Source organism: Pipistrellus hanaki, assembly GCF_964339955.1.
Source record: "Pipistrellus hanaki genome assembly, chromosome: 2".
Taxonomy (NCBI): domain Eukaryota; kingdom Metazoa; phylum Chordata; class Mammalia; order Chiroptera; family Vespertilionidae; genus Pipistrellus; species Pipistrellus hanaki.
In genome coordinates, this window is record NC_140504.1 from 165,131,789 (window position 1) to 165,147,707 (window position 15,919).

Here is a 15,919-nt window from a genome sequence, read left to right on the forward strand (position 1 = left end):
CAGGATAATACCAGTATTCTAGAAAAATTCCTGGCTTATTAGAAATATTAGATATTTATTTTTGCCTCAGTATTCCATAGCACCTTTAAAGCCCAATCTACACTACTTCAGGTTTACTTCATTGTAGTATAGAGTAGAAGTCACATGAGGTTTAAATCCTGGCTATACCACTTACCAATTGTATAACTTTAGCTTGGTTAACCTCTCTAGGCTACAGTTTCCTCATTTAAGAAAAAAGAAAGAAAAAAAAAAAAGAGGAAGGTAATATTAGTATTTACAATTCATAGGTTTCTTGTGAAAAGTAATTAAGAATAATGCACACTAAGCACCTGGATTTCAATAAATGTTGTTAAGGTATATACTTAGACTTTGGAGGCAAGGGAGACAAAACATCCTTAAATTGGATGCAAAATTTTGCATGTATGCATATAAGAACTTTTTCTCAGGAAATGAAATGCATGGCTACCAGCTATTTAAAGCAGTTTGTAACTTCAAAATAATTCAAAATTGCTATCCTAAAATCCATAGATTACTGAAAACCAGAGGCTTTACTAAACAAACAAACCAATCAACAGAAAACTAGAGTTGAATATTATTTTTAAAAAACACACAAAAGCCGGGACCGGTTTGGCTCAATGGATAGAACGTCGGCTTGGGGACTGAAGGGTCCTGGGTTCAATTCCGGTCAAGGGCATGTACCTTGGTTGCAGGCATATCCCCAGTAGGGGGTGTGCAAGAGGCACCTGATCGATGACTCTCTCTCATCGATGTTTCTAGCTCTCTATCTCTCTCCCTTCCTCTCTGTATAAAATCAATAAAATTAAAAAATTAAAAAATTAAAAAACACACAAAAAAATACTAGAATTGAATATGCCAGGAATAACCAGTTTAAAAGACACACACACACACACACACACACACACACACACACACACACACACATATATATATATATATATATATATATATATATATATATATATATTTTTTTTTTTTTTTTTTTTTTTTTTTTTACCAAGAATATAAGGAATAATTTTGACCCAAAAATAAGTTAGCAAAGAGAAGAACTGTTGACAAAATTTCAAATAAGAGATGGCAGTAGAACAGAAGGGCCAATATTAAGTGAAAGACATATGATAGCCTCTTTGGGTCAAGTTTCCATTGTCTTCATCAATAACATCTGGCACAAAGAAAGGCAATACAGAGAAAAAAGGTCACTCATGGATGCAATTCTAGTTTAGAAGAAAATAATTCACTTGTCAGCACTAATTGGTCTTCCCTGAGGGAAAAAAAGAACAATAAACGATCCAAAGAAGCAAATAACAGTCAATTTGTATGGTCCCTTTAGTACAGACAGAGAAAACTGAAGACAGGTGGCAAGCTCCTCCTTCCTACTCCACAGTATCCTAGAAAAAGGCTTAGGGACATTTAAGGAAACTAGGTATATCCAACGTGAAATTTTTTTCCCACCAACGAATTAGGGTTTAGAAGCACTTTCCCACTTGTCTAGGATATAAATAAAATTTTAGCCTTAAGAGTTTAGGTACTATTTTCTATCAGTAAAAAAATCCTCTGTGAAACTAAAATAAGGAAAGGAGGGAATGAGACTAAAATTTACCAAGTGCCTACTATGTGCCAGACCCTTTAGTAATCTTATTTAACCATTCACAAAAACCCTTGTTACAGAGAAATTACTATCCCCAATTTACAGATGAGGAAACTGAGGCTTAGTGAAGTGAATGAATTTGATCAAGGTCACCCACCTAATAAGTGGCAGGGCTGAGATACAGACCCAGATTTTCCTGATCCTAAAAATTTATTTTCTTCTATTTCACCCTATCTTTCCAAGTTATGTGAGCAGCTGTAAAAAAAAGTTGTATAAAAATATTTCTATACCTGGTGTTCATCTGGGACCCTGCACGAGGATATTGAGGCTCCACAATAGTTGGTGAATGATTTATTAAATTTCAAATGCTCAGTATCCTGAAGAAGAGAGTATTACTAATTAGTGACAAAATAAAAATACATGATTTAACCACTTATTAACAAATTGGACAAACTTAGGTTACTTATTATATCCATTATTTAGAAGATTTTTTTTATTTTATTATTTTTTGGTTAATCCTCATCCGAGGCTATTTTTATCATTGGTTTTTCGAGAGAATGGAAGGGAGAGGTAGAGACCGAGAGAACTATTGATGTGAGAGAGTCACATTGTTGGTTGCCTCTCCCACACACCCTGACCTGTGCTGGAGATTGGACCTACAACCAAGGTATGTGCCCTAAACCGGAATTAAACCCGAGATCGATGCTCTAATCACTTAGCAAAACCGGCTAGGGCTAGAAGATATTTTTTTGGATAAACTCAGAGGCTGAAAATATTTACAAGAACAAAATTCTATTGAAAGTGCCCTTGTAAGGTTGACTAAGATCCTCTTGGAGATATCTGGACTTCATGAAGAGCTTCTGTGGATGCAAGTTTTAAACTTTAAAGCCCTTCTATGATGCTTGGTTGTCACAGATAACAGTATTTAGCTTCTTGATCATTGTAACTCACTGTAACACCATAAAATGCCATTAAGCAGAAGAGGTTTAAAACTCCATTTATGTCTCTTCTTTCTTTATGACTTAGGGTAAAAAGATAATGTTGATCCATTTCTCATTTAAAACAACACAGCCCAGCCAGCATGGCTTAGTGTTTGAATGTTTACCTATGACCCAGGAGGTCAGGGTTCCATTCCTGGTCAGGGCACATGCCCACGTTTAAGGCTCTATTCCCAGTGGTGGACCTGCAGGAGGCAGCCGATCAATGATTCTCTCTCATTATTGATGTTTCTATCGCTCTCTCTTCCTCTCCCTTCCTCCCAGAAATCAATCTATAATAATAAAAGCATAATCTGTTCATTAGACCGGACAGCCGGATGACCTTCCATGCAAAGCTGGGGATATGAAGGCCAAGCCCCTAACACGAATTTCGTGCATCAGGTTGGTATATAAAACAATACACATGATACCATTTATTCTCACAGTACCACCCAAGCAATTAAAGCTAGGGAAACTAAAACCACATAACACCTATACCTAGCAAAATATATTCTCCTTGGACAATGGCATCCTATGTCAAATAGAAATCATCAAGTCATCCCTACCTCCCCTTCATCTTCCCCATAAAATTTCTGTCTTTCTCCACCTAGTTCCTCACCATATTTACTGTAAACTCCCCACAGTGCTGCTAGAAGGTTATTTCTATATAAATCTGATCTAAATATTTTCCTGCTTTAAAAGTTGATGGCTCTTCTTTATATACAGAATAATAAAAAACAAAACATCACAATCTGGTCCACCCTATTATTCCAACTGTGTCCCTTATCCACTCATCCTACATCCCACTCAAACTGAACACTTGCAGTTCCCCTAGTTTGATACCTGCACAGACTGTCTGCCCCCTTTACCTGGAATGCCCTGGTAAACCCCCCAACATCCTCCACAATCCAGCTCTAACACTCCTTCCTCTGTGAAACCATCTCCTACCTAGACATCACGGTGGTTTTATTTTCGCCTATGTTCATACACATGATAGCATTTTCACACTTGCTTGTTTACACGTTATTTACAGCGGACCACGAACTTCAAACGTTAACCGATCCTTTACTCGGTAGCTCTTTGAGCTAGAGGACAAGGATTTAGCGAGCATCAGGGGTTTCAGTCCTCGAGAAAATTTCTCAGTGGAAACAACTATAAACTAAGGTGAACGGACGTCCTGCCAGTCCCGATTTTTAACAATTTGTCGAAATCTTTCCAAAAATCGGGCCTTTAAAAAAAAAAACAAACAAACAAAAAAACGCCGCGGGACGCGGGGCAAATTGTTAAAAGTCGGGACTGTCAGGACGTCTGGTCACCTTACTATAAACAGTACATTATCGACTGAAAACCTTTTCACATACCTAAGCAAAAACGATTCTACAGGAATCCGTGATCCGCTAATTCCTCCCACTGGTTCCGCTGGTTCCTGGAGGGCTGATCCCAACGCGGGGTCCTGAACGCCGCCCACGGTCCTCCTCCGGTCCCCGCTCCGGCCTCTCCGTGAAAACCGAAGCATCAAGCCCGAATCACCACAACCTCCCGTTGAGGCCGGATCTGTTTGTTGAACCGAAACAGAGGTGGGCTCCAGGAAACGCCTCCACCGACTCCGCCCTGAGACGTTGGGGTCGCGGGAACCGAGGCGGCAAACACTAGCTCCTCGAACTGAAACCCGCGCCGCGCCCGCTGACTGGTCAGAAACCCGACCCGTCAGGGCGCAGGGGCGGTGCTGGAAGCGTTACGAACGTCCTCCGCGACGGGCTTGGGGACCGCCAATCAGCGCCCCGAACAGGCTAGCGTCCGACCAATCCCAAGCCGCCTTAAAGATGAGGTCGACACCGGGGTTCCAGGATCAGGTTCCGGAGAATTTAAACACTTGATGTTCTTAAACGGTTAAGTTCCGGGGTGGGGCGGGCCTTGCACACGCGCAGTGAGAAGCCCAGCCTGGCCGAAATGAGCCTGGCGGAGGAAGTGCTCGCTTCCTTTGTTGTCTTTCCCCTACTAGACTCGGGAGGAACTCTTTATGTGAACTGGGAAGAGTTTTCTCCCAGTATTTTCGTAAGAAGCGCCCACTTTTCCATAACAAACATCTTTTTTTAAAATTTCTTCATATGCCGAAACCGGTTTGGCTCAGTGGATAGAGCGTCTGCCTGCGGACTCAAGGTCCTGGATTCGATTCCTGTCACCTTGGTTGCGGGCACATCCCCAGTAGGGGGTGTGCAAGAGGCAGCTGATCCATGATTCTCTCTCATGGATGTTTCTAACTCTCTATCCCTCTCTTCCTCTCTGTAAAAAATCAATAAAATATAAAAATTTATTCATATACCAGTATTAATGGCATATGGTATAATATATGGCATATGTATATTATGAGGCATATGGTATTAATATTAATATTGGTGTGACTTGTATAAGTATCTCCATAATTAATATTGGTTAATTAGGCCTTCTAGGCCATTTTCTTATATAATTGACCTAACCATCAAAGTAGGGTTAAAGATGGCACAAACTAGTGAGTCAGAATTTGAAATGCCACTTACTTTCCTTTAATTTTCTTTAGAACAACTTTAAGATATCAGAAAGAGAAGTGTAAGATTATATGAATTAGACAAAAAAGAAGAGATAAGCGTAACACAATTCCCTACCCCAGGACATAGTGACATCCTTCCAACGTGTACACTATGGAAAGGGGAGGAGAGCAGTAAATTTACAGGGGAGAAATCTGACCAACATATTTCAGCCACATAATCAAGATAACATTAGTGATGAGTCATGTTGATAGTATGTACACTTATGCTGTGATGAAAATGGAACTTTAGTGTCTTCCAATAACCTTTATCTCAGTCCTGGGAAAAACATCAGATCAATTCCAATCATGGGGAATCCTATAAAATCCCTGACCTGTACTCAAAACTGTCAAAGTTATCAAAAGCAAAGGAAGTCAGAAACTAGTCAAGGCGCCTAAAGTGATATGACAACTAAATTTAATGTGGTATGGTGAATAGGATCATGGAACAGAAAAATGACGCTACTTTAAAAACTAAGAAAATCTAAATAAATGAAAGACTTTAATAATATTGTACTAATATTGGTTTGTTAATTGTAATAAATGCACCATACTAAACATATTAATAGGAGAAGCAGTGTCTATATGGGATACATGGAAACTTGTACTACATTCTCATTTTTTCTGTAAATCTAAAACTGTTCTGAAAAATAATGTCTGGTTATAAAGAAAAAGGGAAGGCAAGAGGAGAACTGAAGCATATGCTATTTTTTGAACAACAAAATAAAATGTATTATTGTACCTTAATAATAACTCAAATACTAAAAAGAACTTCAATTAAACATTGTATTACTATTGGACTTCTAAACAGGACATACATTTACATAGTGTAGATGCTATTTCAACTGAATAAAGAGAGAAGTAAGCTTCATTTTAGAACTTTATTGAAATAAAATCTACAAATGCTATAACTTACTACACACTAAGCTTCCTGAAATGTGGAACAAATGGAGAACTGGGAGGATATGACTCACATAGAACAAAGGTACAATTTTATAGACAGGGTAATAAGAGATAATAATCCAAAGCAAATATGAGTTATTGTTAGATTGCAAGCCAGTTTAAACAGACTGAATAAATGCTGTGCTATTCTTTAATCCCTATTTATATATATTTATGTCATTTCAGTACACTATGGATTTGTGATGACTATTGGTCTTAACAGAGAAAAGCTACCAGTTTTATATTTCAAATTTGCAGGTTCTTTAATTTTCTTCACAGTGAACTATGTTACACTTTTTAACATATGAATTTTATGAATTCGTTGCACAGTGTTATAAGAAAAATATTGCCAAAAAAAATCATCCAAAATTCTATATCCTAAACTATCAACTGTCTTCTCCTTTTTAGTCATTATCTATGTGACATGTCCTTTATAATTAGACCAGGTAAATGTTCAGTGTTATAAAGACTGATGTTCCTGCTAATAGGCTGACTCTGGGAATTAAAGAGCTATTGCTATTAGCAGGAACAGGGAAGTTGGACTCAGTTATCAATTCTGCTACTCATTTACTAAATTTCTCCAACACCCAACTTTCCCTTCCTCTATTTACACTTCTGAACTAAGCTGATTGCTTTTTAAAAACAACTACAGTTTCACTTTTAAGGAACATCATATTTTAAGGGGAATTGCTAATCTGTCAATTTATGCAAACTTTCTTTAAGATTCTTAAGACTCTTGAGGAGGATCCAAGATGGCTGCTCGGGTATACACCTAGCCGCAGCAGCTCACAACAATTTCAAGGGAATACAACTAAAATGTAGAGTGGACATTGCCCAGAGCTACAGGTAGTCGACTGACTGAAAACTCTACAATAGGAAGGAGGGAGAAAACCAGAGGAAAATCAGAGGAGCTGAAAAAAAGCCTAAGGTACGGAGACAGGCTGCGCGCTCACACGCACGCGCGCGCGGAGAGGTCGCAGCCAGAGAGGAGGAGAGGGCTGGGTGCTGCCTGGCGTTCCCTAGCAGGAAGGAAATAGAACCCCCAGCCTGGGCTGAACCCCCGAACCGGCAGCGCTGAGCCCCAAGTTATGTGCCAGACCCTGGGGACCCAGGCTCCGGCAGGGGGAGACAATCCCGGGGGACGGCGAAATGCGGGGCCCCCGGAGTCGCGCGCACATGGCGCGCAGAGGACTGAATGTTGACTCTGATGCTGGATTACCCTAGCCGGAAGAAACAAAGCCTCCGGCGGCAGCTCTGAGCCTCAGTCCAGACCGCCCCGAACTCCAGGTCTGGGCCAGTCCCTGGGGACCCAGGCTCCGGCAGGGGGAGACGGAGCTGTGAGGTGGAGTCCTGGGAGCGCGGCGAAAGGCCGAGCCCCCGGAGTCGCGCACACTGTGCGCAGAGGACAGTCTGTTGACTCTGATCCTGGACTCCCCTAGTGGGAGGGAGAAAGAAAGCCCCAGACTGGAGGAACGCCACGAGGAGCAGGAGCCCCTGCCGGACACCGGCCAGCCGGGCGCCAGCAAGGAGCCGGGCGACGGGGCCCCCAGTGGGGGGGGTGCCCCTGAGCCTTCGACTGCTGAGCGCTGGCAACGGAGCCAAGGACGGGGGCTGCTTCCTGGGCGGCGCTGACCCCGGCAACAGGCTGGAGCAGCGCGGGAGCCCGCGGAGAACAAAGGGGTGCCACAGGCCAACCTGCTGAGCTCCCAGGACAAGGAGGAAGAAACCAAAGAAGTTCTCAATGTGAAGAAATCAAGTGAGAGCAAATGATAGTAAAATTACTTAAGAAAGAATACAAAGAAGATCTTGAAAAATCAAAGACTAGTCAGAACTCAACGCACCAGCCAACATTGCAACATAAATGCGTTTTGTTTTGTTTTTTTAAAAGAAAAAAAAAAAGAGAAAAAAGGGACAGAATGTTGGAACAGCGGCGACCAGGCCTAGAGTGGCCAGGCACAAGGCAGTGGCAGCTGGGCCCGGAGCAGCAGTGGCCAGGCCCCAGAGCAGCAGCCAGAACAAGAGCATCAACGGCCAGCACTGGAGCAGCCAGACCTGGGGCAGTGGCAGCCAGGCCTGAGGCAGAGGCGGCCAAGCCCAGGGTGGCCAGTCCAGGAACACCCAGACACGGAGTGGCTGGGCCCGGAGAAGCCCGGCCCAGAGCAGCCGGGTTGGGAGCAGCCAGGCCCAGAACAGCAGTAGCCAAGCACGGAGCATCCAGGCTGGGAGCGGCCAGGCTCGGAGCAGCCGGGTCGGGTGCGGCCAGGCCTGGAGCAGCGGCGGCCAGGCTGGGAGCGGCCAGGCCCGGAGCAGCCGGGTCTGGTGTGGCCAGGCCTGGAGCAGCGGCTGCCAGGCTGGGAGCGGCCAGGCCCGGAGCAGCCGGGTCTGGTGCGGCCAGGCCAGGAGCAGCGGCTGCCAGGCTGGGAGCGGCCAGGCCCGGAGCAGCAGCTGCCAGGCTGGGAGCGGCCAGGCCCGGAGCAGCCGGGTCTGGTGCGGCCAGGCCAGGAGCAGCGGCTGCCAGGCTGGGAGCGGCCAGGCCCGGAGCAGCGGCTGCCAGGCTGGGAGCGGCCAGACCCGGAGCAGCAGCTGCCGGGCTGGGAGCGGCCAGGCCCGGAGCAGCCGGGTCTGGTGCGGCCAGGCCCGGAGCAGCGGCTGCCGGGCTGGGAGCGGCCAGGCCCGGAGCAGCCGGGTCTGGTGCGGCCAGGCCCGGAGCAGCGGCTGCCGGGCTGGGAGCGGCCAGGCCCGGAGCAGCCGGGTCTGGTGCGGCCAGGCCCGGAGCAGCGGCTGCCGGGCTGGGAGCGGCCAGGCCCGGAGCAGCCGGGTCTGGTGCGGCCAGGCCCGGAGCAGCGGCTGCCGGGCTGGGAGCGGCCAGGCCCGGAGCAGCCGGGTCTGGTGCGGCCAGGCCCGGAGCAGCGGCTGCCGGGCTGGGAGCGGCCAGGCCTGGAGCAGCAGCTGCCAGGCTGGGAGCGGCCAGGCCCGGAGCAGCAGGGTCTGGTGCAGCCAGGCCAGGAGCAATGGCTGCCAGGCTGGGAGCAGCCAGGCCCGGAGCAGCGGCTGTCAGGCTGGGAGCGGCCAGGCCCGGAGCGGCCGGGACCGGAGCAACCGGTCCCAGAGCAGCCGGGTCGGGTGCGGCCAGGCCTGTAGCAGCAACAGCCAAGTCCAGAGCAACTAGGTCGGGAGCGGCAGTGACCAGACCCGGAGCAGCTGGTTGTGGAACGAACCAGAGCAACAGAGGCCAGGCCCGGAGCAGCCAGGCCCGAAACAGCTCGCTCCTCGCCTGTCCCTGCCCACGGCTGCCTCTCAGACATGGCTGGAAACTTTTGCGGGAACTTGAGGGTCTGCTGAATCAAGTGATGAAGGCTTAGATCTGGATGTGTTGAGTTAGTATAGCGCTGAGGTGTTGATCTGTGAGTGCCTTGGGTGGGGCCTGGATGAGGCTGGTTGACCTATTTGGAAATGTCTTTTGTGTGAAGTATCATTGGGCATGTGGAGGTATTATTGATATGAGAAAATGCTAAGTAACAGATTTACTATCTGAAAAGGGATTTACTATCGGGGAGAGGGAGGGAGGAAGAGACTGAACATAAACTGTGCACCTATGGATGAGGACAATGGGGGATGGGGAGGGGGCCGAGGGTGGGGTGGGAACCTGGTGGAGGGGGGAAGAAATGAGGAACCTTTGTAATAATATGAACAATAAAGATTGATTTAAAAAAAAAAAAAAGATTCTTAAGACTCTTATTAGAGGTGACAACAACAATTATGTGTTAACTCATCTTGACTTATTTTACTTATTTTTAAAAGCTTGGATTGTTTGGAATAAAACTAGAATAAGTAAATAATACACACCAGTAAATTCTCTGAAAGTTTTTGCTAATCTGAGTTAATGTACCATCATCCTGATTTTGTATTCAAGAAAACTAGCTCCTGCCGAAACCAGTTTAGCTCAGTGGTAGAGCGTTGGTCTGTGGACTGAAAAGTCCCAGGTTCGATTCCGGTCAAGGGCATGTACCTGAGTTGTGGGCACATTCCCAGTAGGGGGTGTGCAAGAGGCAGCTGGTTGATGTTTCTCTCTCATTGACGTTTCTAGCTCTCTATATCTCTCCCTTCCTCTCTGTAAAAAATCAATAAAATATATTTTTAAAAAAAAAGAAAGAAAGAAAACTAGCTCCTTTGTTGTAAATTAAATGACCGTAGGTGAATTTGTTCAAATTTGTTGCACAAACAATAATAAAATGGGTTTACTTCTAAGTTCTCTACTCTGTCTCATTGATTTATGTGTGTGTGTATTTATGACAATACTGCCCTGTTTTAATTACCATAGTTTTGTAAAATAGTTTAAAACCAAGGCGTGGGAGAATCCAAGATGGCTGCACAGGTAAACACCTAGCTGCAGCCGCACACAACAATTTCAATAAAATACAACTAAAATATAAAATGGACATTACCCAGAATTACAGGAAAGTCGACTGACTGAAAATTCTACAACAAGAAGCAAGGAGAAAACCAGAAGGAAGAGCGGAGGAGCTGTAAAAGCCTAAGGTATGGAGACACGCAGCGCGGGCGGAGAGGATGGAGCCGGAGAGGAGGGGCGGCTGAGTGCCTGTTGGGTGTTCCCTAGCGGGAAGGAGATAAAAGCTCTGACTGTGCTGGGCCCCAGTTCTGACTGCTCTGAACCCCAGTTCCAACTGCTCTGAACCCTAGTTCCAGGCCAGACCCCCAGGGACCCAGGCTCATCCATAGGGAGCTGGGCTGTAAGGCCGAATCCTGGGGGAGCAGCGAAAGGAGGTCCCGGAGGCGCGCACATTGCATGCAGAGAAGGGACCGTTGGCTGTGCCCCGGGATTGCCCTGGTGGGAAGGAGACAAAAGCTCCGGACTGCTCTGAACGCCACCTCCAACTCCACTTCCAACTGAACTGAACCCCAGTTCTGGGCTCATTGGGGGAGAGCCTAGACTGTTTGGTAGCAGGCGAAAATCGAGGGCACCTTTCTTTTTCTTTTTTTTTTTTTAAATATATTTTATTGATTTTTTTTTTTTTTTTTTTTTTTTTTTTTTTTTACAGCGAGGAAGGGAGAGAGATAGAGAGCTAGAAACATCGATAAGAGACATCGACCAGCGCCTCTTGCACACCCCCTACCGGGGATGAGGGCACCTTTCTCTCAGAGGTGCTTCCAGCGAGTACTGAAGGACCATGGGGATTACTGAGACTCAGGAACCGCATAGGGCGGGGCTGATGGAAGCCAAGGCTGTAGGCTCCACCTGAAACCCCGCCCATCAGGGAAGCTGTGAAAATGCCAAGACAACGAAATAGATCACAAAAGGAAGAAATGGAGGACAAAAAGCGACTGGATATAGAGTTCAAATCTACGCTTATAAGGTTTTTCAAGAATTTCCTAGAAAAGATTGATAAGACCTATGAGGCTATGAAAAGGGATCAACTAGAATTAATAAGGAATCAACAAGAAATAATAAGGGATCAACAAGAAACAAAGAGCCGAGACCGGTTTGGCTCAATGGATAGAGCGTCGGCTTGGGGACTGAAGGGTCCCGGGTTCGATTCCGGTCAAGGGCATGTACCTTGGTTGCGGGCATATCCCCAGTAGGGGGTGTGCAAGAGGCAGCTGATTGATGACTCTCATCGATGTTTCTAACTATCTCTCTCCCTTCCACTCTGTACAAAATCAATAAAATATATTTTTTAAAAAAACACAAAAAACAAAAACAAAAAAAAAAAAACAAGAAACAAAGAATACATTGTCTGAAATAAAAAATATTATACAGGTCCTAAAAACAGAATGGAAGATCGCAAGAATCAAATCAAAGATTTGGAACATAAAGAGCCAGAGACACTCCTCCGCAGAAGCAAGAAGGCAAGAGAATCCAGAAAATTGAAGATAATGTAAGAAACATCTGGGACAACCTCAAGCGAACCAACATCAGAATTATGGGGGTCCCAGAAGATGAGAGAGAGCAAGATATCGAAAACATACTGAAAGAAATAGTGACAGAAAACTTCCCCACCTGGTGAAAGAATTAGACTTACAAGTCCAGGAAGCACACAGAACTCCAAACAAAAGGAATCCAAAGAGGACCCCACCAAGACAAATCATAATTAAAATTCCAAGAGCAAAAGACAAAGAGAGAATATTGAAAGCAGCAAGAGCAAAGCAGGTAGTTACCTATAAAGGAGCACCTATATGATTGTCAGCTGATTTCTCAACAGAAACCATGCAGGCCAGACGGGAATGGCAAGAAATATTCAAGGTGATGAATAGTAAGAACCTACAGCCAAAAATAATCTACCCAGCAAAGCTATCACTCAGAATTGAAGGCCAGATAAAGAGCTTCACTGATAAAAAAAAAATGCTAAAGGAGTTCATCACCACCAAACCAGAATTATATGAATTGCTGAAGGGGATTCTTTCAGAAGAGAAATTAAATAAAGATAAAAATTATGAACAACAAATACGTAACTATCAACAAGTGAATCTAAAAACCAAGGAAATTAAAAAAAACAAAAACTGATGAACAATATTAACTGTTGAATATAATAGAATCAGAGGTATGGAAGGGGAATGAACTGACGATTCTTGGGGAAAAGGGGAGAGGGGGATGTGGGAAGAGACTGAACATAAACTGTGCATCTATGGATGAGGACAATGGGAGGTGGGGAAAGGGCAGAGGGTGGGGTGGGAACCTGGTGGTGGAGAGCAATGGAGGGGGTGGGGAGAGAGGAACATTTGTAATAACACGAACAATAAAAATTTATTTTAAATAAATAAATAAAACCAAGGCGTGTGCTGCCTCCAGCTTTGTTCTTTTCTCAATATTGCTTTGGCTATTTGAAGTCTTTCATGGTTCCAAACAAATTTTAGGGTTGTTTGTTCTAGAACTGTGAAAAATACCATTGGGATTTTAATAGGGATTTGCATTGAATCTGAATATTGCCTTGAGTAGTATGGACATTTGAACAATATTAATTCTTCCAATCTACAAGTACAGACTATCTTTACATTTATTTCTGTCTTCTTTAATTAATGTCTTATAGTTTTCTGTATTTGGGTCTTTCAAATCCATGGTGAAATTTTATTTTATTCTTTTGGATATAACTGTAAATGGGATGGGATTGTTCTCTTTCAGAATGTTATGTATTGATTTTGTATCCTGCAACTTTATTTACTGAATTTGCCTATTCTTTTTTTTAAATGACGTCTTTAAGGTCCATATATATATATATATATATATATATATATATATATATATATATAATAGTATGTTATCTGCAAATAGTGACAGTTTTATTTTTTCCTTTCCAATTTTTAAAAAATAATTTTTAAAATTTTTTTTATTGATTTCAGAATGGAAGGGAGAAGGAGAGAGAGAAACATCAATAATGAGAATCATTCATTAGCTGCCTCCTGCACACCTCACACTGGGGATGGAGCCTGCAACCCGGGCATGTGTCCTGACTAGGAATGGAACCATGACCTCCTGGTTCACAGGCTCAACCACTGAGCCATGCTGGCTGGGCTCTGTTCCAATTTGGATGCATATTTATTTTTCTTGTCTAATTGCTCAAGCTAGGACTTCCAATACTATATTGAATAAAAATTAGGTCATGGTATTAAGATACTTTTAAGGTATTGTTGAATTCCGTTTGCTCATATTTTATTGAGGATTTTTGCTTCTAAATTCATCAGGAATATTGGCCTGTAATTTTTTTTTTTTTTTGTGTGTGTGTGTGTGTGTGTGTGTGTGTGTCTGTGTGGCATCTTTGTCTGGTTTTGGTATAATGCTACCATGTTTCCCTGAAAATAAGAGATCCTCCGAAAATAAAATCTACTTACAGGTTTCCTTCTGAGTGAAATATAAGGCATCCCCCCGAAAATAAGGGCTTCCCCCCCCCCCCCCCGGCCCTAGGCTAAACGTGAGAGATTTGGTCCACTGATTCTGAAAGAAATGGAGTCACAAGAAATTCACCAGGAAATTCAGGAATTGGATTGTTATGATGATGTTCCAGAAGATGATGACATGATTGTCTTGAATAAATGAGTAAATTCTTGATACTGTAGGATTCACAGTTTGGCTGGTTTGTGTTGACAGCTACTGTACTACCGTACCGTATACAGGTAATAAATTTCCTTTATTTTCATTTAACAATAAATGTGTACCGTATTCTTCTTCATGGAAAAATAAGACATCCCTGAAAATAAGACCTAGCGCATCTTTGGGAGCAAAAGTTGATATAAGACACTGTCTTATTTTTGGGGAAACAGGGTAGCTTAATAAAATATGTTAGATTAGTTCCCCTTCTCTATTTTTTTTTTTGGAGAAAGATTAGGAGTACTAATGTTTGGTAGAATTCACCAGTGACGATGTCAGGTCCTGGACTTTTGTTTGTTGGGAGGTTTTTTTTTTGTTTTTTTGTTTTTGTTTTTTTGTTTTTTACATTCTTTTATTGATTTTTTACAGAGAGGAAGGAAGAGAGATAGAGTCAGAAACATCGATGAGAGAGTCATCGATCAGCTGCCTCCTGCACGCCCCCCCACTGGGGATGTGCCCACAACCAAGGTACATGCCCTTGACTGGAATCGAACGTGGGTCCCCTGAGTCCACAGGCCAATGCTCTGTCCACTGAGCCAAACCGGTTTCGGCTGTTGGGAGGTTTTTGATTACTGATTCCATCTCCTTATTAGTAATCTATCTGTTCAGCCTTGGTAGGTTGTATGCTTCTAGGAATTTATCAATTTCTTCTAGGTTGTTTACTTTTTTGGTATATAGTTATCCATAATGGACCTTTTGTATTTCTTTGGTATTAGTTGTAACATATTTTTAATTTCTAGTCTAAATCTTCCAGAAACCTTGGCATTCCCTTAAAAGAGTGCATCATGACTAGGCTCAGTGGTTAGAATGTCAGCACGCAAATCTGATGTCCTATCAAGGGCATGTACCAGGGTTGTGCATTCACTCCCAGGTATCAGGAGGCAACCAGTCAATGTGTCTCTCTCATATCACTGTTTCTCCTCCCTTCTCTCTCTTTCCCTCCCTTCCATTCTTTCTAAAAAGCAGTGAGAATTGGAAAAATATCCTCAGGTGAAGATTAACAAAAAACACACCCAGTGAATCATGTTACAACAATTAATACATTGTAATACTGTATACAAAGTAATGAGACATAGTCCCTTTCTTTAAGGATCTTTAAATCTATTGTGGAGATACACAATACACCACAGTGCTACAACAGAAGTAAACAAGGGACACAGTTAGTGGGGAGGTGGTATGTGTAGAAGCCCAAAAGAGGGGCACCTACTCCAGTCTTGAAAATTTAGTGAGAGCTTCCTAGAGGAGGTAAAATCTGAGTTGAATCTGAAAAATGAATAGCATATACCAGCAAAGAGGTGTGGTGAAGAATGGGAAAGTGAAGTATGGAAACAGATGCTCTATCTCTAAAGGGCAATTTTGATTAATAGGACAAATAAGTGGTGGTGAGACCCTATTTCTGAAGCTCTTAGAGACTTCTCTAGGAACTTGACTATGTACTGGGAGTAGTATGCATGCATTGAATATATGCCCAAAAGGCCTAATGTAGTTGATGATAAGTAAACACATATAGGTAGGAGTGGGTTTTGAGGATACCTCTTGTTATACTTCTTTCTGAAATCAGTCTTCTTATCTGTAATAAAACTTACTTTAAAGAGATTTTGTGAATATGAAACATTTTATCCCCTAAGGTGGCAGTATTGTAGAGAAAGAATGCAGATTTTGAAGCCGTACATGCTGAGTTTGAAATTCACTTTGCTATCTACTAGTTATGTGGTCTTAAAGTATTTCCA

General features: G+C 43.4%; 1 protein-coding gene across 2 annotated transcripts in view; it reads right to left on the reverse strand.

Annotated features, from left to right (window-relative positions):
• STIL (STIL centriolar assembly protein) overlaps positions 1-4,279 on the reverse strand; it is a 44,248-nt gene extending 39,969 nt beyond the window's left edge. For both annotated transcript variants that reach the window (XM_084872356.1, XM_084872357.1), the window contains exons 1-2: positions 3,945-4,279; positions 1,897-1,983 (exon numbers count right to left, since the gene is read on the reverse strand). In XM_084872356.1, coding sequence (XP_084728482.1) covers positions 1,897-1,907 — 11 coding nt within the window. In that variant the 5' untranslated portion in view covers positions 1,908-1,983; positions 3,945-4,279. The remainder of the gene's footprint in view (positions 1-1,896; positions 1,984-3,944) is intronic.
• Positions 4,280-15,919: the final 11,640 nt, after the last annotated feature.